General features: G+C 38.0%; 1 protein-coding gene across 2 annotated transcripts in view; it reads left to right on the top strand.

Annotated features, from left to right (window-relative positions):
• PDGFC (platelet derived growth factor C) overlaps positions 1 to 25,292 on the top strand; it is a 232,480-nt gene extending 207,188 nt beyond the window's left edge. For both annotated transcript variants that reach the window (XM_050946604.1, XM_050946603.1), the window contains 3 exons: positions 12,874 to 13,081; positions 22,408 to 22,625; positions 23,656 to 25,292. In XM_050946604.1, the coding sequence (XP_050802561.1) occupies positions 12,874 to 13,081; positions 22,408 to 22,625; positions 23,656 to 23,772 (543 nt within the window). In that variant the 3' untranslated portion in view covers positions 23,773 to 25,292. The remainder of the gene's footprint in view (positions 1 to 12,873; positions 13,082 to 22,407; positions 22,626 to 23,655) is intronic.
• Positions 25,293 to 25,947: the final 655 nt, after the last annotated feature.

Below are 25,947 nucleotides of genomic sequence, written 5' to 3'. Positions count from 1 at the left end.
GATTAGTGCTGCTTCAGTGTGTAACACTTGTTCTTTTGTAGATAATGATATTTGAGTTTGTAATTTCACAGCATTGCAAATTTGTAAGATGTGCCTATGCAGAACGTCAGTGAAGTCAGCAGGTCTTTACATGAGATCAGGTTCCATGCTAGACGTTCTGGCTGCAGGAGATTCGAGCCATAGCCTCTAACTGAACAGATTATTTTAAAATCTCTGAAAGGAAATCTACAGCATGCTTACGAACACATCACACCACTGTAATTCTATCACTATCCTTATTTGATAGATTGTGCAACCTTTATTCATGTTAACCTAAAATATCCTAAGTATCTTAACATTTAAAACTCCCTAATGTGTTTGGGACCTAGCTAACTTAGAAATCCTCCGCAACATCATGAAGATCCGCTGGCAAGACAAGTGCCCAATCTTGAGGTCCTCGAAAGAGCGCAGGTGACAAGCATCGAAATGATGATCGTGAAGTCACAGCTATGTTGGACCGGTCATGTCAGCTGCATGGATGCCAACAGAATCCCCCGCCAGCTTCTCTATGATGAGGTCTCCCAGGGCATCCAACATATAGGTTGTCCACGAAAACGTTACAAGGACACCATCAAAGCCAATCTGCAGTATAGCAGTATCAAACCCAGGGACCTTGAGGACGCCACCAGCAACAGAACACAGTGGCGTGCAACAGTCAGATATACCTGCATCAGCTTTGAGAAAAACCACTGCCGGCGTCTACAAGGCACGCGAACGACGTCACAGAGCACCAGCAGTGCACAACCCACTGACTGCGAACTTCCCATGCACCATCTGCAGCCAAATGTGCACCTCTAGAATTGGCTTGTATAGCCATCAGAAGGCACATCATGAGACCAACAATAGATGATTTGCTCAGATTTGTCATCATCAGATCGATGGACTACCAAGAACTTAGAAATCACCTCACTCCGCGTGTGATATTGCCATAGCTGTGATTAGTAGAGATGCTCTAGCTAAATCCCTCTCCTTCAGCTAAAATGGAAGGTAATTTGTTTGCTGGCATGCTATTCTACATGCAGAATCTTTGGCTCTGGAACTCAATCCCTCTGTTCTACCACAATGTGCATTTGTTAACCTTGTGGATTTGTTGCATGACAAAGCCCATGTTTTTCATTGGTGTTTGTATGTGCTATGAACACTCATTATCTCCACACAAACCTGGAATGAAGTATAGTTTTAACAAATTTAAATTAAGGGATTCTAAATCAAATTAAAATTGCTTATATTGTAGAAGAATTTTTCAATGTTGTTAAGATCCTCAAGTACATTTGGCAATAGACAGTAGTTCCAAATACTTATAGGTTAATGAATCTTGTGGAATAGGCCTGGAAAATCAGGAATTTGGACAGCAGTTATCAGTTTCTAATTCCCAGAGGAATCCTAAAAGATAATTAAGAGTGCCAGCAAAGCAAAAGGCTGTCATGTACAGGTACATGGAAACGGGTAATGGGAAATTAACAGTGTATAGTAGACTTGGATAAAAGCACAAAACTATCGGTAATTTCTGTTTTTTATTTTATTTTTTGGATTTGATTGAAAACAAGAAAATGGGCACACATTTGCAGAAATTCCACTAAGATGCACAATATTTTAAAGGCAATTCATAGTGATTAGTGAAGTTGGGTTTATTTTTGAGTGAACATGGCTGCTCACATAAACTGCAAATTTCAAGACTTCCAGACTTTTCAATATAAAGGAAATGGTGAACGTTTTCACTTGAAATTCAATGTGGGAAAAAGAACTTTACACAGGTCTGAAAATTAACCTATTGTTCTACTAAGTAAACAGAACAGGTCTCATGAAGAAATTGTCCACAAAATTCTGTTGAATGCTCAGGTCCAGATCCCCAGATGTATTTAGGGGACTAACTCGCATAGAAATCAATAAGAGCTAGGTGTCTAAATACCTTTGAGGATCTGGCCCTCAGTGACTTCTAGAATGCTGTGACAAATAGCTTTGTAATCCATTTGTAGGGGCATACCGTATCCTTCCTATCGGACATTACACACTGATGATCCTTTCTTTGCATTGCAAAATAGCCAGCTCACAGTCAGCCTACTGTACAAAAACTAAGAAAAATAATCTCCCACTGAGATTCCAAACATTTACAGATGCTCCATTTAGTTTAGCTTTCATAGAACTTCACATATTTTGATTTAAATGAATAATTTAAAAATATGCCGCTAAGAACACATCCTTTAATTATAGCTGACCACATTCCCTGTCATAGAATTGTGCACCAAGTTTCTGTTACTGGGCACAGTTATATTCCTTTTATGAAGACATATTAGTATGTTGGGCTGTTTATTCCTTACTAGCTGTCAGATTGGTGCTCAGCAAATAAAGCAGAAAAAATAATGTTCTACTGTAGAGCATAAGAAAATGTAATTGGTTGGAAGTGCATCCTGGTGCAAATTTTAATGTATAAATGAAACAGTTAGAAATTGTGGTCCCGATCCTGAAACTGGATCTGGGCAAGTGCACCTTTGCACCCATGTGCCACAAGATGGGATTCATTTGGGCTCCTCATGAGCACAAATGTCTTCTGGCATGTATCTGGTTGCAGGATTGCGGCCTATATTTTTACTTCTCTGATCACAGGTTCTGATAGTTTCTATATGGATGATATCAGTTTAAAATATCATTATATAATCAGTTTGTGGTGTTGCAAAACCTTCTCCTTAACTGGATGAGATTCAGTTAGCCATGATGGTTGTTTTGTTTCTCAGTGTACAGAACAAGAGGCTTTGGTCATTGCTCAAACTGTTTGATACAATTCACATACAGAGTGCTTTATCTAGACCAAAGATTTAATGAAAGAAGCTTGGCCATTTTGACATTGTTTGTTTGGATTCGCATATTATTACATAGTATGCTCAAAGTTTCTTTAAAGCTTTGGAGCCAGGAAACTTTTAAACTTAAGTTTGAATTTTGATCTGAGCTATAAAAAGTACCTATTGGGATACCTTTCTGAGCAGAAGAGCAGAGAAACTCTCTCAAACTGTCTTTTATTGTGGCAAATTTTTAAAATATAATTCCTGATAAGATTTCTTTTATAAAAAGGGACAACAAATGTACCATAGAATATCTATTAAAACATGGCATTTCAAAAATATAATTTCATGGACAAAACATTATACAACTATGTTAATATACTATATAAAGAAGGGGGGTGGGAGGGATCCTGACCAGTAAAGCTTGATAAATACTGCAAAAAACAATTAAAAAACCACACAATTTCTTCATTTATCTGCTCATTCATGTTTATATCTGTTCATTCTCATGTTTAAGAAATAATTGTTCTTGTTAGAATTCTGTTTTTGCATGCAAACCAGGGGCTTCATGCATCTACTCAGAATAGACAATACTCAGTATTCTGTTTTCAAAAAATTTCGTCATCCATTCAGGAAGCAGAAATGATACCACATGGCTTGCATATAATTAGTCATTTTAGGAATAACGAATACTCTAAGTTGAAGAGTCTGTAAATAAAGTCTTGTAAAAGAGATTCACCCAGATTATTGAGCAAATACTTACAAATAACAAATACCATACTGGTAATCAGAATACCTTTTGGAAGGGTATGTGAACAGAAATAAGGGCTATATTAATCAGGTAATTTATTCACAGTGAATAACTTATCCAGCTCTGTCAGCTATATAATAGCCAAGTATACACCGCAGAACTTCACATTTCCAAAAGCACCGTACAAACATTTATTATTTGTATTGTGTTAGCACCTTGGGGACCGTATCAGAGACCATCATGTGCTAAACATTATGCAAACACATAACACGAAAAAATCACTGCTGCCAAAAGCTTACAATCCACAATAGTTATTCTTCACTATTCCTTTGTGAGGTAGATTAAGTAAATGTTGTTCCCATTTTTCAGATGGGAAAACTAAGTCACACAATAAGTTACTTGCCCAGTGCTACACAGTGGGTTAAATTGAGGCCTGGATAAGCAAGTAGATTGTAGGTGTAGACTGGGGAAATGCATTTACCTTGTCCGTGAGTCAATGTTATCACCTGTAAAATGTGGACAATGGGGATAATATTTCCTTAATTATCGCATAGGGGATTTGGTTTGGACCTGCTTATATCAGAACTCAACTTGTCCTAGTGAGTCCCTAGCAAAACCAAAATTAATCCTACGAGTTTCTGATTCCCAGCTGTGTGTTAATGTACTAGACCACACTGTGTGTCTAAGAAATAAATGCAGTTATGTAACCAAACAGACTCTAAGGGGACAAACAGTAAGGAAAAAAAAACATACTTTTTTGTATGTGCTAAATCTTTTACACAAGAATTATACACATTTTGATTTACATTCAAGATTAATTTCATTAGGATACTCCCAAACATCAAAATGATTTCACACTTGCAGTTAGTAATGTATATTTTCCTTAAATGTACAGCACCCTGAATTTTAAGATCAGAATAAGCATTTATGATTTTCCTTTTCCTCCATTGTTTTTTTTTTTTTTTTTTTTTTTAAACATCGTATTCAGTAACCCAAACAACATACATTTTTGGCAGTTCTTTCTGAGGAAAGGTTTGATAGGGTGCGAGAAACAGTATTTCAATAAATTGTTCCAGGGCATAGTTGTGCCTTTGCAGAGCCTACTCCCAGTTGTTACTGGCAGGCATTTTTGTCTGCATGCCTCATCTTCTTCCTAAGCTCTTTAAAGTGCAGATAAAAGTTTGATGTGGCCTGAATGAGATTAGCTACACCTTTGCATTGATATGGAGCTACCATACTAAAAAGTTTGTTTTCCACTAGATTAACTCTATTTTTCCTTAGAGTACAACAATAAAACCTAATCTTCATTCCTTCATCTTCTGTTGGATATGCACAAGGTGAAAAGGCATCTTATCAGTTTTAAATGTACCATATGAGCTTGGCTTAAGAAATCTGAGGCATAAATCTTTTTGAAGTTCAGAGGCCAAAATATTTTGCAGCTGTTGGTAGGACTTGAAAGGTAAACTTTCTTTCTCTTGGAGGGTGTATGTGTGCGTGGGGTGGGAAAAGCTCATTGTAAATGAAATATTTTAAAAATTACATTAACAAGGAAAAGACTTGTAAACGATGAGATTATGCTTGCTAAAAGATAAGCAACTACATCATTTATGAAAACAGTAATAATTCTGTTATTAATGTTCCAAAAAGAAATTCTATTTGACAGGAACTAAAGAACAGATATTAAATTAATAAAACATTCAGTGTAGCTATAGTAATTTAAATAGAAACAAACAAACCCCAAAATACCGATTTAAAGTTGGGAAAGAAATGAGTTAAAGGGCTTCCTTTTGAAGCCAGTTTTGTTTGCCTTCATACAGCAAAATGGCTTCATAGCAATAACTTGTATAGTTTTAGTCCTGGTTCAACAAAGCATGGAGGCACATGCTTAAATCCATCACAGTTCAGCAAAGAACTTAAGCATGTGCTTTAAATTAACCACATGCTTGTGTGTTTGGCTGAATTGGGCCTTTAGTTACTAGGGATCTCATTTGCTCTTCATTACTTCTTGTCTGCTTAGGTCCTTAGACTGCATTCATCACCATGGGGTAATCCCAATACAAGCATGTGTGGCCCCATCCACAGTAAAAACCTATGTTCAGGGGCTAAAAGAAAGCAAAGCTCCAGGAACCATCTCCCCACCAATAAGGTGAGGCACACATTTAGACCACAAGTCCTGTGGAGCCCAGGGAAGCCAAAGGAGATAAGCCACCTTCACAGAGGCCCTGTGCATCTGCTCTGCTTCCAGGTCCCATTAATCCCCAGGCTCTCTGGAAGCATGGCTGTTTAACAGAGCTGTTTACTACTGCTCTCATGAGTTAATAGAAGGAATGAAAGAATCAATAAATAGCAAAGTTATTTCACATGGGTGCCACCAGTTCTCCTGATGCTGTATTTTGTAGAATAAACAACATATGGCTGACAGTAGGTGACAGTGCAATTTCAATAAATTCTTCATGAGATACTGAATACTGCTTTGGTGACATTTATCTTATTGTTTATCTTCCTAGCACTGAACACTTCCATAATTCCAATGTTGTCATACAAATACATCATAGATATAGGTTCCTAAACATTTATCATTCTATATTCTCCTTTCTTTGTATAGAAACATTACAACTACTGCAGTCCAGGCACATATGCCACCAATGCAGTGAATTGACTTCAAAGTCTCCAACATAACATTGGACAGCATGAACATTAGTTCTGTTTCTGTTGCATTTTGGGCATGTTGCAGTGGATTATTTCTGACATTTGTGGTCTTAGAGAAATCCAAATGAAATAACTGTTGTTCTTTTAAAATTGCCTGCATGGAGCCCCACTATAGATTAAATACATGTCCTCAGCACATAAGTTTGCAATTCCTCAGACAGCAGTGTCCATGGGGCTGGGCATGCCCGATTCTCAGGTCTTTGTGCCACCTATGTAAAAATATATAAGGGAGCACAGCCCCAACTTCTACTTAAGTAATTATCTACATTGTAGGCAAAGATCAGGAAATCAGCAATCTGACGAAGTGGGTATTCACCCACGAAAACTAATGCTCCAATACATCTGTTAGTCTATAAGGTGCCACAGGACTCTTTGCTGCGAAATCAGCAATGTCACTCAATGTCTCCTGATGTAGTTATTATTAATGTATATTATAGTACACCTAAGAGGATCCTAACAGGATTGAGGGCCCACTATGCTGATCATGGCTGAGGCCAAATCTGCTGACTTCAAACCCTGCCCTTATCTATCTATTTAGGTAATATATAGCCCCACTCCATAATATCTGAGAACCCACATCAATAATAGATGATAATATTCAGTGTCTTTTCTGCCTAGAACTGGGGCACAGTCAGCCAATGCTCTGTTTGACAGTCTTTTTTAAAACTATCCACAGTGAGCTTGGGGGAACCGTTGTAAATGTTACCTCTTGGAGATGCCTATAGGGACATCATCCCCCAGAACCAATTGAAAGCATTTATATCCAGATCCCACTCCCAGTCTGATGAACCAGGGATGGGCGCCCAGGGCAGTTTCATATCCAGAGACATGTTTGATATCCTATCGTTCCAGGTTGTGTTGGCTAACAAATACAATATGAGAAAATCATACTTGGGACCCAGATAACTATGTTTACTAAATATACACAGCATGCAAGGTCTAACTCAGGGGTTCTCAAACTTTTTTTTGTAGGCCCCTATTTGAAAATATTTCAGGCTGTGATGACCGCCCCCCGTCCAAATAAAGTGATAGTAAATTACTGTTGTTACTCATAGAAGCATACTGATGCTCATGCCACCCTTACATCTGCACCGCTGTTGGCAACGAGGCTGCCTTCAGAGCTGGGGGCCAGAAAGTGGTATTGCATGGTATGGCATTGCCTCCCTTACTTCTGCGCCATCAAGCTACCACACATCTACCTGTAAGATAAAAAAGAAGAAATGGAATGATGTGTGTCTTATGATTCATCTTAACATAGTTACTGAGATAATCCTGTTATATTTTTGATACCTAGAATTTCCTTGATTTCTGGGCCATTCTGAATTGTAGTGCCAGCTGACTGATGTCATGTGATTATGTGTTTGGGTTTTTTCTTTTCTTTTCGCACAGCCACAGCTACTGAGATAAGTGTGGGGGAAGGTAGGGCTGAGGGATGAAGAAGAAAGAGAAGGGTTTAGAAAAATAACCTGCACAACTGTGCAGCTGTCTATCATAGGTACTTCTATGGTCTATGTTACTATAGCATCTAAGCACCTCCCCCTCAGTAGTGAATTAAGCCTTATCACACCCCTGTGATGTAAGGAAGAGCTATTTATCCCCATTTTTACAGACGGAAAACGTAGCAAAGTGACATACCTAAGGTCTCACAGAAAGTCTGTGGCAGAACAGAGAAGTGTTCACAGAATTTTTGCATCCCAGGGTAGCATCCCTACCACTGTACTGTCCTTCCTCTCCTAACATCAGAATGCTCACTTTTGGCTGGATTGTTACAACTATTTCTGACCCATGTAGAGGAATAAGGTCCCCTTTGTTCTCCTGGCAGCTTTGCTCAGATTGGGACTCTGGCCTCGGGGACAGAAAAGACCACTTGACTGATATTCACCCCATCAAGTGAGTGGGTAGAGGGTGAGAGGAGGCATGGCTGCACCCTGCCCCCTTTCCAGCCAGACTAGCTAGTCAAGCACTTGGGAAGAATGGGGGAGGGGAGTCTGGTGGGGAGGAAGCTACTCTATGAAAAGGGATGAAATAACTTACTGTCCCTGAGCAAAGAGGTACCAGGGGACTAATTCTAACTTTCTAACTCAAAGTTCATTCTCTGAGCTGTTCCTGAGAAAGTGCAGCTGTAAGTCAACCCTTACGTGAGGCTGATTGTAAAGTTACAATTTAGTCCTTTGGTTCCTGTCGCATCTTGTCCTCGCAGCCTTCCTCCCTCCCATCAAATCTTTTGCCCCTCCCACTTTTTATAAAGATTGAGAGTTCCTTCGGGCACATCTGTAAGATATTCATTTCAATAGGTTCAAATCTACTCAGGAAAATGCAGTATAAATAGCCTAACTGGAAATTCCATTGGATCCAACACTAATTGTAATTCTTGGCTTTTACTACAGGGCAGCTGCTGCTCTAGTGTTTTTTACTATGGTTTTTGGTTTTCGCTCTGATTCATATTTAATAACACAGTAAAGACAAAATTGTTTGTTTCTATCTAGTGTTTAAACATGTTTCATCATATTAAAATAAATGAAAATGGTTCCCTGAGTATAAAAACAAAAATTGAAAAAGTTTTAAGTTGTTTTTAATGTGAGGAGAGGAACACACTAAAATACATTATTTGTCAAGATATTTTACAAATTATTATTTTGCATTTTGCTGTTTTGATGTGAATCACTCATCCTTGGGGAAGGGGAAAGCCCCAAACATTCCTATTAATCAAATATGTGGTGCTATGAAAGAAAAGTTTTAATTATTTGTTCCATATTCTGGAGTGCCTCAACTTCACTAGAAAGACTGGGCCATATTTCTCCCTGGTGTAAGCCCACTGGATACAATGGGCCCTATTCATAAGCTGTGTTATGGCCCCTTTGCCCATATCCCAACTGCAAATGTCCACTATGGAGTTCCCCTGTTGGAGGGGAGCTTGCTTTTGGTGCAGTCAGTGCCTGACCGCTACCCTCTCCGCAAAGAAGTGAGTGGGGAAAAGACGTGTTGGAGTCTTGCTCTGTTCAGGCAAAGTCTTCATTATCAAAAGAGAGGGATTGCTAATGCATGTTAGGTATCAGTGAAGATAAGGCACTGTGGGAAACTAGGCATGGGCAATCAAGGCCAGAGAATAGAGTGCTGACTTTGCTACCCTGTGGTAAAACTAGAGTGCCTTGTATCCACTAGGATTTCACAGTGAGATAACTGTTGTACATTAGCTATCCCACTGTAAAAGACAACTTTTTTTTGCACACAGTCATCAGGGCTGTTGAGGATCGGTCCTGGGTTAGGGGTTGTTATAAGATTGGATGGGTGGGGTTCTGTGGCCTGCCTTGTGCAGGAGGTCAGACTAGATGATCATATTGGTCCCTTCTGACCTATGAGTCTATGAGTCTATCTTAAACCAATGGTGCAACTTAAAGCTGCTGACAACAGCTTTAAGTTGTGACAGGGCTGCAGCAGGACCAAAAGAGCCAGAACACGCCAAGATTTACTCAGCACAGGTGAGATTCTAGCCCTGTGGATTTTCAACAGGGATTAATTTGTTTCATTTGTATTAAAAAAAATTTAATGACACTGATGGGCTTAATTAACCTTTAGGAGTTGTTACATCATAAAGCTGAGCCAGTTTTTTTGGGAGTAACTAGGTATGCAGTTATCAAACACAAATATGGATTTTCACAATGTTTTGAAACAAACTATGGAACAGAGTCACACTTTAGATAGAGCAATAAGTGCTATCAAAGTGAAGAATCTGTTAATGGCAGATGTTGAGCTCTTATGTTTGAGGGACGGTTGCTGAATTCAAATAGTTTTCATTTTATGTTGCAAAACATCAATAGCGATATAGCTGGCAGTACCCATAGATGGTTTTTATATAGACCTGATCAGCTGACTGTACTGTGAATTTGAGTGATAGTCCAAGCACATTTCACTAACAAATGGACAGGTTTTGATACTCTTATATTGTTGTCCCATTGCTACAGCAGAAAGAGAGAAACTGTCTGGTTGAGAACTTGAATATAGAGTTGTTTGCTTGAGGTTACAACTCCCATGCTACCTCTGAGAATTATCATCTACACTAGTGGTTTTCAACCTTTTTTCATTTGTGGACCCCTATAAAATTTCGAATGAAGGTGCAGATCCCTTTGGAAATCATGGATATAGTCTGCAGACCCTTAGAGGTCCGCGGACCACAGATTGAAAACCACTCATCTACACTTTACCTTTTGCCATCTGACATCCCTGTAAAGAATGTACATACTTGTAAATAAGTTAGGATACAGTATCTTTTGTCAATTCATTTCTCTCCTAACAAGGAAAGTACCCCCTCCTAGAATACAAACTTTTCTCAGTGTTCAGAAGTCATGACACTTCTACAGATTAAATAATTTTAAGAAACCTTTGAAATGCTAGTGAATTCTTGTCATTTGCAAGCTAGATAAAGCTGCCATTCCTAATAACGTGTTACGAATGATGGGAATAGCCAAAAGAAAGATACTACTATTTATTACTACTCTTGACATTCTACCTAAAATGCTTAAATGAAAAATAAACAACCATTAGCAGTTTTAACAGAGAATAACATGTTAATTGTCATAAAATACTTAACTATGCATGTAATTAAGACTTAGTAGGAAGTTGTTATGTGGTAAATATCAATTACAGTATTCACATCTTTAAAGACAACTTTGCAGTTATATACTCATTAAATTAGGTAGTCAATGTTTTTACACTGATTTGTGCAATTTTATTAAACTTAATTGTTTTTGATAAATGATATAAATTTGTAACTACCGTTCATCGAGATGTGAATCTTCAATTGTGTGAAATTTTGCTATATTTTAATGTTTTATTTTGTTTTTCTAAAGTGAGACTAGTGGACAGCGATGACAATTTTTGTATTTAAACTACTTTATCCATTTTGCAATGAAGCAAAATGGGTCTGATTCACTATTTCCTTACTCTGGTTTTACACTGAAACAACTATACAATTTCATTGGGGTTATATCAGGATAAAATTAGAGTAAAACACTGATGTATCAGGCCTTGTTTGTACATCAAAAATGTGAGCATGCTGTAAAAAAAAGTCAGAAAAAGTTGGAAATTAGTGATAGGAAATGAGTTTTCTTCAGAATGATTGCTAGTTTAATCTTCCTGATATTTACTTATTATTGAGCAAAAGAAAACCCCACACTTTCAAAACAGAAAACATGAATATTAACATATATTTATGTATAAATACTCTTTCTGGAAGAAAACAGGAAGAAAAATCTTACAATATTTATTTTTCTTTATAGTCTGGATAGCATTACAGCACTGTTTTGAAATTTGTAGCACCACGCATTGTGCAGTATAAGTTTTAAATTATTGTCCAGAATATATTGGTTTATTATCATAACCCAATGGACAGATCATCATGCTATTTGTAATGTGGGCATCAGGAAGATGAGGGAAATAAACACTTACTTTTCTGGGATCTATGTTACTTTAAATTACCCACCAATAATGGACAGCTGGATGCCTCTCTGTTGGAAATAATGCTAGAATGACAGGATACAGATCCCTACAGAAGTTACCAATACCAGCAGACTGGGTATTTCTGTACATATTTCTATGCTTGCATGATTCCTAGATTTAAAAAAAATACAACCAAGGACCATGCATATGGTATAAATAAAGCAAGGACAGCCATTCTCATGGTATTTCTTGAAAGCAAATATTAGGAAAGGCATGTTGACTACTTCCACTCATTGCGTTTCCCCCCCACACTCACGTCTGCCCTCAGACACACACTTAATCTAGTGCCCATCCTCCTGGAGAGTTTACAGGTGTTGGCTCACTTACAGTTAGTGGAATGAAACTGTGCTAGAATAGCAGCAAATTCTGATGGTGTATGTCGTGGCTTTTTCAGGGCTGTTTTCAACATTTTAAAGAAGTTCTGTTTAGTGTGCAGCGTTGAGAGGGCATTTCAGATTAAATAATACCTACCTGTTATATAGCACGGTTAATCTAGAAGATAACACACAATGCTACTATTATCCTTCTGAATTATTTGGCTGACAGCATCATTATGCTTGAAACTTCATTGAACATACAGTCTCTATTTCATCAATAGGCCGCAACGGGATTTTCTACTATTGTTACACTAGAATAGTTTCATATTTGACTATACAACACCAAACCCCACAAAAGGCCAGTTAATCCTTGTGCTAAAAGCAGCATGAGAAATGTGAGTTTCCTAAGATTTCAGGAGGGAGTAATTGCTTGTAATGGAGCTATATTTTTCCATCAAAGGTTTAGTGCACCATTTGCTCTAATTATTTCTGACATGTCATCCATCATTTAGTGAACTTCTCCAGAAAAGAGGTATAGTAGCATGTCATTCTTTAAAACCAAGAAAGTAAGAAGAAAAAAATGCATAGTCAAATTAGCACTTTAAATGGGGGGAATGTTTAGATGCTCCCTGAATTATCATTAGTCTTAGTCAGTAAATTGATTAAACAGCTAGTTACTTTTATAATTTCCACTGCCAAGTTTATCCAGCTTTATAAAGTACAATGTTTGACCTAAGCAATTCCCTTACATATCTAACTGTTACTGTCCTTTGTTTTATTGCAGCACCATACAGAAGCTGCCAGCCCATCCATGTTACCGCCATCATCTTTACCATTAGATTTACTAAACAATGCTGTTGCTGGATTTAGTACTGTAGAAGAACTTATCCGGTATCTGGAACCAGACAGGTGGCAACTGGACTTGGAAGATCTGTACAGACCAACATGGCAAATCCTTGGAAAGGCATATATTCGTGAGAGAAAATCAAGAGGTAACCCTCTCTTCTGTATTTTATGGCTCTGCATAGATGTTTATCTTGGCAAAGGAACAGTCATTTTGCATATTCTTCACCCTGTCCTACAGCTTTTAACTTTCTATATTCTTTGCGGAGTATAGATACTCCCACATGTTTATGATTTAGACAGAGGGCAATAACTAAAAATGTCTCCTCAAAAATATGGAGAAATTTAGCAAAAAGCAACCAGTGCCAGAGCACTGCTCCATGTTTCATAGCTAGGGCCCTATCAAATTCACAGCCAGAGAAAAAGCATCACGGACCTTGAAATGTGGTCTCCCCACGTTGTGTGCTTTTACCCTATACTGTACGGATTTCATGGGGGAGATCAGTGTTTCTCAAACTGGGGTCCTGGTGGCAGTATCACAACCCCTGTATAATAACCTTGGCCCTCCTCCCTCTCCCTTCCCCCCCCCCCACAACTCCTTTTTGGGTCAGGACCCCTACAATTATAACACTGTGAAATTTCAGATTTAAACATCTGAAACCATGAAATTTTTGATTTTTTAAATTCTATAACTGTGAAATTGACCAAAATGGACCTTGAATTTGGTAGGACTGTATTCATAGCACAGGGAATTTGGGAGGCATTTGTGCCAGGCTCAGCCCTGGGAGAGAATAGCCACTCCAGATCCTACTTAAAATAATAATATTATATTGAAATTTCCAAAATATAGAACTCAAAGTGAAGTCCCTCTTCTTCAGAGCAATAGATGGACTTTGATGGAGCTTCTTACCTAATACAGCCCCAGGTCCTGCACTCCTCCCCTGTACCAACCAGCTTGTGCGCTGGTGAGTTTGATCATAATTGCAGAGTGTCTTCCCTGCCCCCCCCCCCATATGATCAGCCATTAACTCTTTTACATCGTGAAATTTTTTTCTTTCTTACCAAAAAGATTACAGCAACTGGGAACAAAAAGGGCCATAACACCAGAAAGGGGCTTCTCTGGATGTAGCTAAGCTGACAAGCTAACTGAGAAGAGGCATAGGCAGGGGGTGAGAATTCCAAGTGGAAATGAGAATGTTCTCATTAGAGCAAAATGAGTACTGCACCTTAGGAAATTTGCTCTCAGGAAAATGATGATGTGGCCAGGTGTAAAGAATCCCAACAGCCTTCCAGTAACAATAATGGATGTTTGTTGGAAGGTCGACTCGGTAGATATCTGTTCAGGCCATGGAACAGAGCTTTCTTTACTCGTCTGGCTGACAAATAAAGGCTATAGAGTTGTGTTTCCTGACCTGGGTATGTTAAGCCTGGAGGAAGGCCATAAAATGATAGCCTGCCCATTCAAATTGTAAAAGCTAGTATGTGCTTGTATAATACTGCTCATGTGCAATCTGTGTGTAGTACTCTATGACACTGTAACTATAGAAGATACTGTATCCTCAGATGGCGATGCAGTCTCTCTCTAATCTGTTGATCTAATGTATTGATCTAATCTATGGAGGCAATAGAATGTATACACAGAAGAGAGACCAAAGTGGGGTGAAAGGTTGCACCTGGCATGTTGTACTGATTGGTGCTGTGGGCACTTGACTTCTTATTGCCTCCAAATGCAAGGATTCTGATTGTCCATTGTGTGCAAAAAAAGGAGAATCTCTCAGCATCCAGCACACAAGGGCCAATCAGAAATTGGCCTATATTCTTTACCACCTATAGTATAGTAGTGTTCTCAAACTGTGCATTGGGATACTCAGGAAGGAATTGTACCTCTCTGATGTGCAGCCCATCTCTGACCTTCTTTCAGTTGGTATAGTCTGGATTGTCTCAGAATGTGAATGTTGCAATCTTTATGGCCTCAGAGCAACTTGTGTTAATGCCATCTTCCACACTATCCCATGAAACAGTGGTGTTCCTGGCCACCACTTGGTGAGGTAGGCAATTGCTTAATTGAAGGTGTAAAGTATATACCCTGTATTAAGGATTTTACCTTACATAGAGTAAATCAAGGAAAGATATTTCCTTCTGCTTACATTGGAAATTTGTGCATTGTGTGGAAATACTGCCACTATTTCATATTTATAGATTGCATGTTGATGAACAGCATGCAGACAACACTCTCTTCCCTTCCTATCACATAGCATGAAAATGAAAATATTCAAGTTTAAATGAAATATCAGTTTGTAGTGCCTATGTTGGCAAATGTAAAGTAGATTATCATTCAGTCAGCAAGGAAGGAGAGAAGGTGAATCCTTTTCATAACACAGATTTAGTTTTTTGACAGCTGATCCCTGGATCAGAGCTAAAAATCTGCTATTCTAGCCATGCTTTTATTGCTACAGCTATGCATAGGTAAATCAAGACTTCCATAGGAGGCAGTTTGTCTTTAAAAGCTTTCAGCTATGAAGCACATCTTTCAAATATTCATTTAGCACTTTCCTAGTTAAAGGGTTTCACCATTTGTCAACTGCATTACCATTTTAAGCATATAATAAGTGAGAGAAAAGCAATGTATATTTGTGGAACCTTACATAAACAGAAATGCAGGTGTTGGATAACATCTATATAGACAAAAGCAACTCTCTACGAGACAGTGATCTTCCCAAGAAACTATCAGAGTAAATCTTCTAAAGACTTCTAATTAGACAATGAAATAGATTTTCCTTTGAATAAACATATCAGAGTATTGCCACATTCATCTTAAAAGGACCACCCTCAGACTGCATTACTGAGTGTGTAATGTTATAGCCTGGGGCAGAAAATGTGTCTCATTAAGATGACAAGTATTAAGTGTTAGTTGCTTTGAATAGTTAGAGAATGTGAACTTTTTCCTTGTTTTTATTTTTATTATTGTTGTTTTTAATAACATGCTCTACTGCATTAAAAACCTATTTTAAGAAGTACTATAGAAAATTATCTGTCCTAAAATGTTTATCAGTTAATTAAAACTACATTGTACCCTTCAAATTCTATAATTAGGCCAGTTTTCTTTTTGTTTTATTCATTTTAATTAAATGCCATATTTATGTCCAGAATTTAGGACCAAACTATGATCTCAGTTATATCCGTGTAAATCAGGAATACCTCTGTCAGGTCAAAGGAGTTATTCCAAAAAGCAAAATTTGGTTCTATATTCCAAAATATTTACATATATAAAAACTAAGTTCCTTTTGAATATTATACATATTAAAAACTAAAAAGTGCATTGCAGTGAAAAAAAGTAGTCCAGTCGTACTCCCACAAAAATCAGTGAGTAATCAATGGGCCACATTCTACAACCTAATTACAGCTCTTTTATGCTACATGCATGGTACAAGAAGCAGATAATTCTCCTGGTGTGTGGGAACCGCTTGTTCATACATCTGTACTGAGACTATGTACCTCTGCTGCTTGCACTCCTGGCAAAGGACAAGAAGAGCCGGGGGCAGGTGTGTTATGCCAATCCTTTACTGTTTTAGGGGCCATTAAATCTCCTATGCCACTGGGAGCATCTCTAGGTGATGTGGAGTCTAGAAGCCATAACCACTTTCCTGATGCGCGTAGACGCACACACCAACCTTCTCTTGCAGGAGAAAATCTGCCCCCCTCCCCGGCTTTATTTAGACCAGAATTTAGCTGGTAAAATGCTTTGGGAAAGAGGGATTCTTTTTGAGTACACATCTTTGGAGATTTGTTAGAAAGTTATAGCCTCAATTATAAAAAGCAATTAATTTCAGATTGATGTGAACTTAGTATATTTAAATGATACAAACTAATGAAGATACATTATTTTGAAAAAGCAGCAAAGAATCCTGTGGCACCTTATAGACTAACAGACGTTTTGGAGCATGAGCTTTCATGGGTGAATACCCACTTCCTCAGATGACGCTCCAAAACGTCTGTTAGTCTATAAGGTGCCACAGGATTCTTTGCTGCTTTTACAGATCCAGACTAACACGGCAACCCTCTGATATTATTTTGAAATACAGTTTTATTTTAGACCAACCCGCATCACTTCTTTCTTTCTTTCTTTCTTTCTTTCTTTCCTTCCTCAGTAATACCTTGGTTCTACAAAAAAATTAAAAAAAAAAACCTGTATTTTTTCTGAGCTAGTGCTAAAAAAGAACTTTTGACTGTTATGTCAACCATGATAAATTAGTGAAAGCCAAGTTGAAAGTGTGTTTAAATTTTCACATTATAACAGGTATAGTTCACTTGGGAAATTCATATAACCTTTTATTATGGTTAAGTAAACATTTTAAGGGAATATATACATTCTGTCATCTAGTTTTGTGCCCACAGTATGTTAAAATACATTTTAGACAGACAGATACACTCTGAAAAAATAAGAGCTTCATTCACACAGTTCAAAGATACGATTACATAAGCACTGGACAAATTTGCCACAAACCTTTTAATAAGAAGAAAGAAAGGGCAAGGGTGCATGCTGTGATATAAAAGCTATGCCCCTTAGGTACTTTGTTAGACATGAAGCTGAACATGAAGCTTTTCAACACCTCAGAAGTTCTATTGTTACAATAAAGCATGCTAAAATATACTAAATTGAACATGTTGGGTCTGGGTTCACATTCAGAACCCTTCCAGAATTGGGGTATTTGGATCTAGGGTTTTGTTCAAACCATATCCAAATTGTTTCTAAAATGATAATCCCCACTACCCCCCCTCCTCCCATGCCCCATGACATGTCAGTAACAGTCATAGGCAAATAGGTATGTAACTTTGCTGTTGCTCAGGCAGGAAGTGTCAGTGAGGAGGATGAGATTTTTTTCTGCCAAGCTATATCCTTTTTGAACTTCCTGCAGGTAGCCTCCCGACATCCTTCCAGCTGGCTTGCTTCTGACCTTGCTAAAAGAAGCATGTGATATATCTGGTTGAGGTCCCCATCTTAGAGTATCTTCAGGGTGGAGAAGAAAGGCAAGCCAAAGAAATGTGCCAGGAAGTCCAAACACTGCCCTTCAGTCCTCAGGTGACGCAGATACTTCAGAGGATCAGGGAACATTTGACCCTGTTTATATTCAGGCTGAAAGTCAGAAATAGCTATAGAGATTTGGTGACTGCTCTGGACGTTTCCTGAAATTACTCTGCCCAATTAATCCAGTGTTTCATTGGAGCATTCACACACAGAGACTTGATTTCTGAAAGTGGCAACTATCATGATCTTTGTTCTGTGACACAGGTGCCAGTTTGAATGGAAGAGCTTTGTATTGGGCATGCAAGTGGCCAGGCATGAATCTTAGAAATTATCAGTTTCCCCATGCAACTGAGCCATTGGATTGTCTTCATATTGAAAGAAGCCAGCAAATCGCCACCTTTGATCAGTGCTAGGGGTTAACTACAGAGATTCCATTTGGAATTTTATATTTAGTTATTTCTAAAATGAACCATACCACCCCTTACATCCCTTTCATGTTTTACTAAATTCCCTTTGTCATATTTGTTATTGAGGAACTGGGACTACAGCATTCTCAGGTCTTTTCAGAGAAAATTATCAAATTTAGAGTGAAGACTCAACATCAGTATCTTGTATTTATGGGAGATCTGACTAGTTCTCCTTCCACTGGAAAGGCCACAGTCTACAACACATCCTTATTAGGTCAGATATCACCACTCCCAAGGCTTATTTAAACCATCTAGGGTAGGAGCCAAGAGGCAATCCCTGCTGAAAAACACTTGGGTTTCTGAAAACCTTCTATATCCTGAGCCATCTGAACATCCATGCTGACTATTCTCAACAGAACCCAGATCCATCCATTATTCGTTGGATCTTTGAGGTCCCTCTTCAAAGTGGAAGTCTCATGGATTGGAGGCAACATACAGATTTCATCCCTGACTTGTTTGCCTCCAGCATTAGCCACCAGACACCCAAGTTCTGCATCTGATACCCAGACCCAAGATCCAGTATTCATCTTGCCTATTCCTTACCGCTTACTTTACTCTCCTGAACTCTAGACCAGGGATTCTCAAACTGGGGGTCAGGACCCTTCAGGGGATCTCGAGGTTCTTACATGTGGATGTGTGAGCTGTCAGTCTCCACCCCAAACCCTACTTTGCCTCCAGTGTTTATAATGGTGTTAAATATATAACCAAGTGTTTTTAATTTATAAGTGGGGAGTCGCACTCAGAGGCTTGCTATGTGAAAAGAGTCACCAGTACAGTAGTTTGAGAACCACTGCTCTAGACCATTCCACTAGAGCAGTAACCACTTCCTGGGTAGGGGGAAATACATCTCCTTGGACAAGCTATGCTCATTGGTCACATGATACTATACACCAAGCATGTTGGCCCATGCAGGATTTGAGTACTGAATGCATAAAGCATTTCTCCCTTAGCAACAGAAGGGTTGCTATTGCTGAGGAGAGGTTATCCCAGGGATCGGCAGCCTTTCAGAAGTGGTGTGCCAAGTCTTCATTTATTCACACTAATTTAAGGTTTTGTGTGCCAATCATACATTTTAACATTTTTAGAAGGTCTCTTTCTTTGTCTATAATATATAACTAAACTATTGTTGTAAGTAAAGTAAAGAAGGTTTTTAAAATGTATAAGAAACGTCACTTAAAATTAAATTAAAATGCGGAGCCCCTTGGACTGATGGTCAGGACCTGGGCAGCGTGAGTGCCACTGAAAATCAGCTCATGTACCGCCTTCGGCACGTGTGCCATAGGTTGCCTACCCCAGGTTATCCAATGCCAGCCTTCCCACCTTCCCCTTTAAACCTTTCTTTTCCTGTTTTTGATTCCGTCTCGGGCTGAGTAATTAGTTCTCACTCACTAAAGTTAGAGATACTGTTAGTCAGAACCATCCCTCTATGACAGTGGCAGTCATGCCAAGGGAAAAACACATTTTCCTACCTGGTGATTATTTTTATGGGACAACACGGCTTTCTTGGGTGCCAGCTCTGGGATGAGAGGCTAGTGATAAAAAAAAAAAAATGACTTTGTTCTGAAAGTCATCTAAGTAAGCCTGCCTGCAGCTAGGTTAAAAACAAAAATCTCTTTTTCCTGCTTGGCACATCCAGGCCGATGGCCAGAAGAGGCAAGTATACTCTATTTGTCTACACCTGTATTGCCATGCCATGGCAAACAGTATTACTCTTTACTGTATTATTATTACAGACATAATTTGTTTGCCTTTTCATCTTAGTCACAATGAGTACGAAATCCCATAACTGTATTTTAACCTTCAGATTGCAGGATTGTTATGGCAGATCTGTGTCTTTCTTCATGTGATAGTAGTGACTACTCCATTGTAGACACTATTGTAGTAATGATAGCAGCTTTATTTTACATTTAATGTGCTGGTTTTGAACATAGAAAATTCCCAATAGGACATCTTAGAACTGAAATGACTCTTTTAAAGTGGACCAAGGGTTACTTTCTCATACACTTTATCAATTTATCCCTCAGTTGGCCCAACCAGTTATAGTTGCACTGTAGTACATGTTATTCACATATTTAAAAAGAAAAACAAAGTGTTAAGCCTTCTCACCTTGGCATGTAGTAAAATAGCTGACTGTGTTCAGAAAACATAATATGGCCATGAGGATAGTGGTGGGGAAATTATATTTAGTCATTTGAAACCAGAGACCATCTTCCATAGGAATACATGCAGATCAGTGTTTAACAAAAGCAGCAGGTAACCACTGATTAATAATACATACATTCTTTCTTCTGTTTTGTTCATTTTCAATTATTACATTTTTAATTGGAATTGAAGTAATCTCTTCCAAGATTATTTTCTCCCTCTCTGAACCACTAGAAATTTATGCAAAGGTTTTCTTTGTTTTTACCAAATGTTAATATGAATTTATTTGTAGTATAAATGGGATGATTTTAGGTTGTTTTTTTTCCCTCCAGGTTTCTATCATAGGTCTTCTGGAAAAGGGTTATTTTTTAATGTCAGGGCTAGATTGTCTGAGATTTTTATTTCAGTATTTCCAAAAGCCATCCTGGCATAGGTGTATACAAAGAGGAAAATGTAATGCTGCTAACCCACCAGTGAAAAGAATCGCAGATACCATTACACATTGCATCTATTCCTTTGGGAAGAGGAGGGAAAATCAGTCCAAATATCACAGATCATTATTACCTCCTTTTCTACCAGAAGCCAAATTACAGTGCTTTTCATCACAGCCTGCACTAATAAAATGTGTTCAGTGTTCCACAAAACCAACCCTAGTTTTTTTTCATTAATGGCATTTTCCCCTTTCAAGGCCCATTAATTCTTGTCCATAGAATTAGGGGAACAAGAAGTATACTGCCCTATTTTTGACATTTCCATAAGCTGTTCAGCACTCAGCATGTTAAAATTTTCATATGCTACAGTGGAATCTGTTTATAAGGAAACTGATATAGTGAAGTTCCATGTATGGTGGAGATGACTTAACTTGTTTTACCAAGTTTTGAACTTACTTAAATGTAACAGATTTAAAAGTTTGATTCAATGGAGTAATATTACTGAGTTCTACTTTGATGGAGGGTGGCTTGTGGGAGAAGCAAGAATAAATAAATAAATAAATAAAGTGCAAATGGCATGGAGAGAGGCAACAGAGGTTGACACAGACAGACTGATTATAAAAGGGACAAGGAGGAGACAAAAGAAAAATCTTAACACTCTTCTGATAATTATTTTTTTATTTTATAAGTCCCTCCCTCTGTATACACACACACACACACGCACTGTATATAGGACATTCACTGATGTAAGCATAGCTTTCCAGAAGTTCCATGATTAGGCCATGGTACAGACTTTCCTTTAGCTAGAAAAATAGATTTTGTTTTTCCTTTCAATTGAATCTTCTTTGTTGAAAGCATGCATTGAAAAGATAGTGAAGACAACGTTTGCACACTTCGAACAAGTTTTACAAACTAAAAAAAAATTAATTAAAAAGAGATGTTTGCAAGATTCTTTAATTGCAGTGGAGTCCTTAATTAATAATGAAGTAGAATAAAAATCCACAGACAGCTTTTGTGTATTGCAGTTTAATATAGCGGTTAAATTCTGTGTCAGTAGAGGGTTTGAAGGGAAATTACATTGGGGTTGAGGAGAGGGAGAACCCTGGGAATGTGGCCTCACTAAGGCCATTATTGCAGCCTGGGAGCTGAAGTGCACTTTGCGTAAGTTCCACAATGGCAGAGCTCTCAGGCCCAGAACCTTAAAAGTATTTTAGCATCTCACTCCCGTTGAAATGAACTCCCATGGAAGTCAATAGGAGTTTAAACCCTTAAATACCATTGAGGATCTGGTCCGCAGTGTCTCTGGAGGCCTTGGATTTGCACTCTTTAGGGAAGCTACAAGAGCATTCAAGTGTGTTTATTGATGGCATTTGAAAGACAAGTCATAGAAAGATATGTTTGCTTTTCAGTGGTGGATCTGAACCTTCTAAAGGAGGAGGTGCGACTCTACAGCTGTACTCCTCGCAACTTCTCAGTGTCATTGAGGGAGGAGCTGAAGCGAACTGACACTATTTTCTGGCCACTATGCCTATTGGTTAAACGTTGCGGTGGAAACTGTGCCTGCTGTCACTATACTTGCAATGAGTGCCAATGCGTCCCAACCAAAGTCACCAAAAAATACCACGAGGTACGTATCTCATTTTGTGTTTTTATGTTTGAGACCAGAGAAAATCCATTCAAGAAACAATCTTTATTGTGAATGTGAATGCTGACCAGAACGTAGTTCATAGAATAAGGCTAATGTCACTGTACAGTGACACATTTGGAGGAAGCTCTCTCTTTTACTAAGAGTTAAAAAAAAAAAAAAATCAGCACCTGTGCTCTCACTCCAAAATGTCATTTTTTGAATAGAGGTTATTTTTGTGGACAAGAAGGGCATTTACCCTGTGAAGTTACTGTGGACTGAAGAGCTCTACATTTGAAGAATTTATCTAAGTTGGGCAAAATGAGATGTTCTATTTTTAAAAACAAAAGTGAATTGAAACTGCTGTTTGTTCATGCTCAGCTTAACAAGCAACTGGGCTAGTTTGAAGGTTAGCATTTTACAGTTTTGTTGTTAATATGCCAAGCCCGAAGATACCATCTTACATTCTTTTTAGAATGTAAAAGACAATAAACAACCTCTAGGTCATGTAAGATTTTTCCAGTGTCTGTAATTATAGACCTAAATATATCAGTTTAATATCTCTACCTATATTCTAAACTTGCAGGTGTATGGATTCAGTGATTCACTAATGTTTTTTTAATTGTGTGTGTGTGTGTGTGTGTGTGTGTGTGTATATATATATAATATTATATAATCTTAATATATATTACCTTAATGGTACTGTATGATCCAATTTTAAAGAAACAGATTTGACTAGTGATAATTTTCTAAAAGGAAAGGAAGGGGCATATGTAACACAGTGGCATGAGTAAATGTCTATCTAGCATATCTTAATGTCTTAATCAAGTTTGTGGAACGCTTGAGGTAAGGCCAAAAAAAATGTAATATATATTAACGAGCAGAATAAATGAAGAAACTCAGTTGTGAAGTTGGTGGAGTTTCCTTTAGTAGTTTCCCTGTCTTTCAGTTTACTACTTCCAGTGTACTGTAGATAATGAACAAGATGTTTAATGATTTACTTAAAAACCTGGCTCCAATTGTGTTCTTTCAGGTTCTTCAGCTGAAGCCCAGGAGCGGTGTAAAGGGATTGCATAAATCATTGACAGATGTACCCCTGGAACACCATGAGGAGTGTGCCTGTGTGTGCAAAGGGAATACTGAAGGATAAATTTGGCTAAGTGTGCTTCTTTCTTTCAAAGTACATTCAATTAATGGCTGATTCTGTTATGGGGCTTGTGCATTATCTCCTTCCCTAATCTCAGTTGTTTGCTTTGGGGATCTTCCATCTTCAGGATTTACAGTGAGTTCTAAAGAGAGGAGAAACCAAACTGGGATTATCTGTTGTGTAAAAGCTCTGTTGCTTGGAGGCCCAGTCAAAGGATGGGAGAAAGGCATCAGTAAGGGATTACTAGAAGTATATATCATGTCCAGGTGGCTTGACATTACATGGATTTAAGAATTTAGTGTAAAAAATTGCAGTGTTCACATCATGAAGACTTGACTCTGCTGGCTGCCTTACTTCTACAGCTCCAATACACCTGGCCTGTGATTGACAACATCTGGAATCTGTCTTTCTGTACTCAACCACTCCCACATGCTCTAAGTCAGAGTTCTAGGTCTTACAAACTTGCTTTAAAACAAACTGTCCTGTTCTGAATTAAACTTAATTTGTCTGATACTTGTAGGAAAGACTGGATTTTTCCACACCCACTATTAAAGCACCTGCCTTTTAGAAAAGCTGACTGGACAATAAGCATGAGCTAAGGAGGCAAACACTGAAAAGAACAGTGGCTTTACTCTAATTACTATGGCCTATGACTTTTTTTGTTTGTATTTTTTATCATGTACATTTTATACTCTCCTTTTGACAATATAACTATTTGCTTTTTCTAATCTTGTTAAATATATCTATTTTTACCAAAGGTATTTAATATTCTCTTTTAATACAACCTAGATCAACTATATTTTAGTTTTGTAAGACTTTAAAGCCAGGGGTACACAGTTGCAGGAACAGAAATGTGGTTACTATGGCAAAGCATCTATTTCTACATTGTCTGGTGCTAGACAATGGAACAAATGTGGGTTTACACATTTAAACAGAGTAATGACAAATGCAAAGTTTATTAGTGTGGATGAAGCTCTAAGCTTGATGGCTCCAGGATACTGAAAATATGAAAAACAGATGTTACTATAAATGATTTCAGAAATAGCTATCAAAATCCCTCTATATTCTGGCCATTTGTCAAATAGGAAAAAAATAATCAGGTATATATAGACCCATTCTGGCTTGTTTTATTGTTTAATTTCTTTGAATTAGAAAGGTCTACAACAACATGAGAAGAGAAGTTCAGTGGCTTGTTGTCTTCATGAGACAATGTGTTCATAGAAAGGCAGCCATATTTATTGCTCCAGGTGTATGGTTTTTCTTTTATGGTTATGTCCATTTAAAAGCAGTGACTCCCAAGATTTATTGATTTATCTATTCAGTACAGTTTTATGAATTATAGTTTTGTTTATGTACAGTATATCATTTAACCAGTACACATATCCCATCCTATGCAATTTGGAGAGAAAACAATAAAGTATTTTGCTTGTAAAATGCTTTAACATTATGCCTAGTTTATATTTTGACTATTGGATTTACAGATTGTAACAAAGCACCAAATAAAGTCATAATGCTAATTTTGGGAGACACAAATGTCTGTGTGGTTATGTATTGGGTGTCTGGTCTATATTAAATGAAAACAAACCTGAAATATATTTGCTAGAATGAAAATCAGTTAGAGAAATGCAAGTCTTCTATACAGTAACTGTTAGAGAGAAATCCACATTTTCTAGCTTTTGAGTTCTTGAATTTGCAAAGTTCATGTTCTTTTAACATTGTGTTTAGTTTCCCAGATTTAAAAGGAAAAAAACTGAAAAAAAATTCCGTCATATAGCATAATACAGACACCACATGGCTTATTAGCAGGGCTGAAACCTTTAGATACATCCCACTGACCTCTGGCACCAAATGCAGTAATAGGTTACCATTCTCTATGTGGACCCAGGCTGTGAATGATAACACTCAGGAATCTCATGGTCCATTCCAGGTTTGGAGGGGTAGCAGGTTCTAGTGGTCACAAACTCTTTGACCTCTGACCTGATCTTTCCCTGTCCCCTTGAGCCTGACCTTGGCCCATTTCTGTCTCTCCCTGCAATCATCTCCCTGCCTTATTGTCCCAGTCTCTTTCCCATCTCTCTTTTCCAGATAGAGTCTGCACACTCCTGGCCATCTCACCCCATTCTTCTCCCCCACCTTGATTTCAGTTCCAGTCTCCCTTTTCTGAGGCTGTCCCTCCAC

This window comes from Gopherus flavomarginatus, chromosome 3 (assembly GCF_025201925.1).
Source record: "Gopherus flavomarginatus isolate rGopFla2 chromosome 3, rGopFla2.mat.asm, whole genome shotgun sequence".
NCBI classification, from domain to species: Eukaryota; Metazoa; Chordata; order Testudines; family Testudinidae; genus Gopherus; species Gopherus flavomarginatus.
The sequence above is the reverse complement of the archived record's forward strand: the minus strand, read 5'-3'. Positions and strand labels throughout refer to the sequence as shown.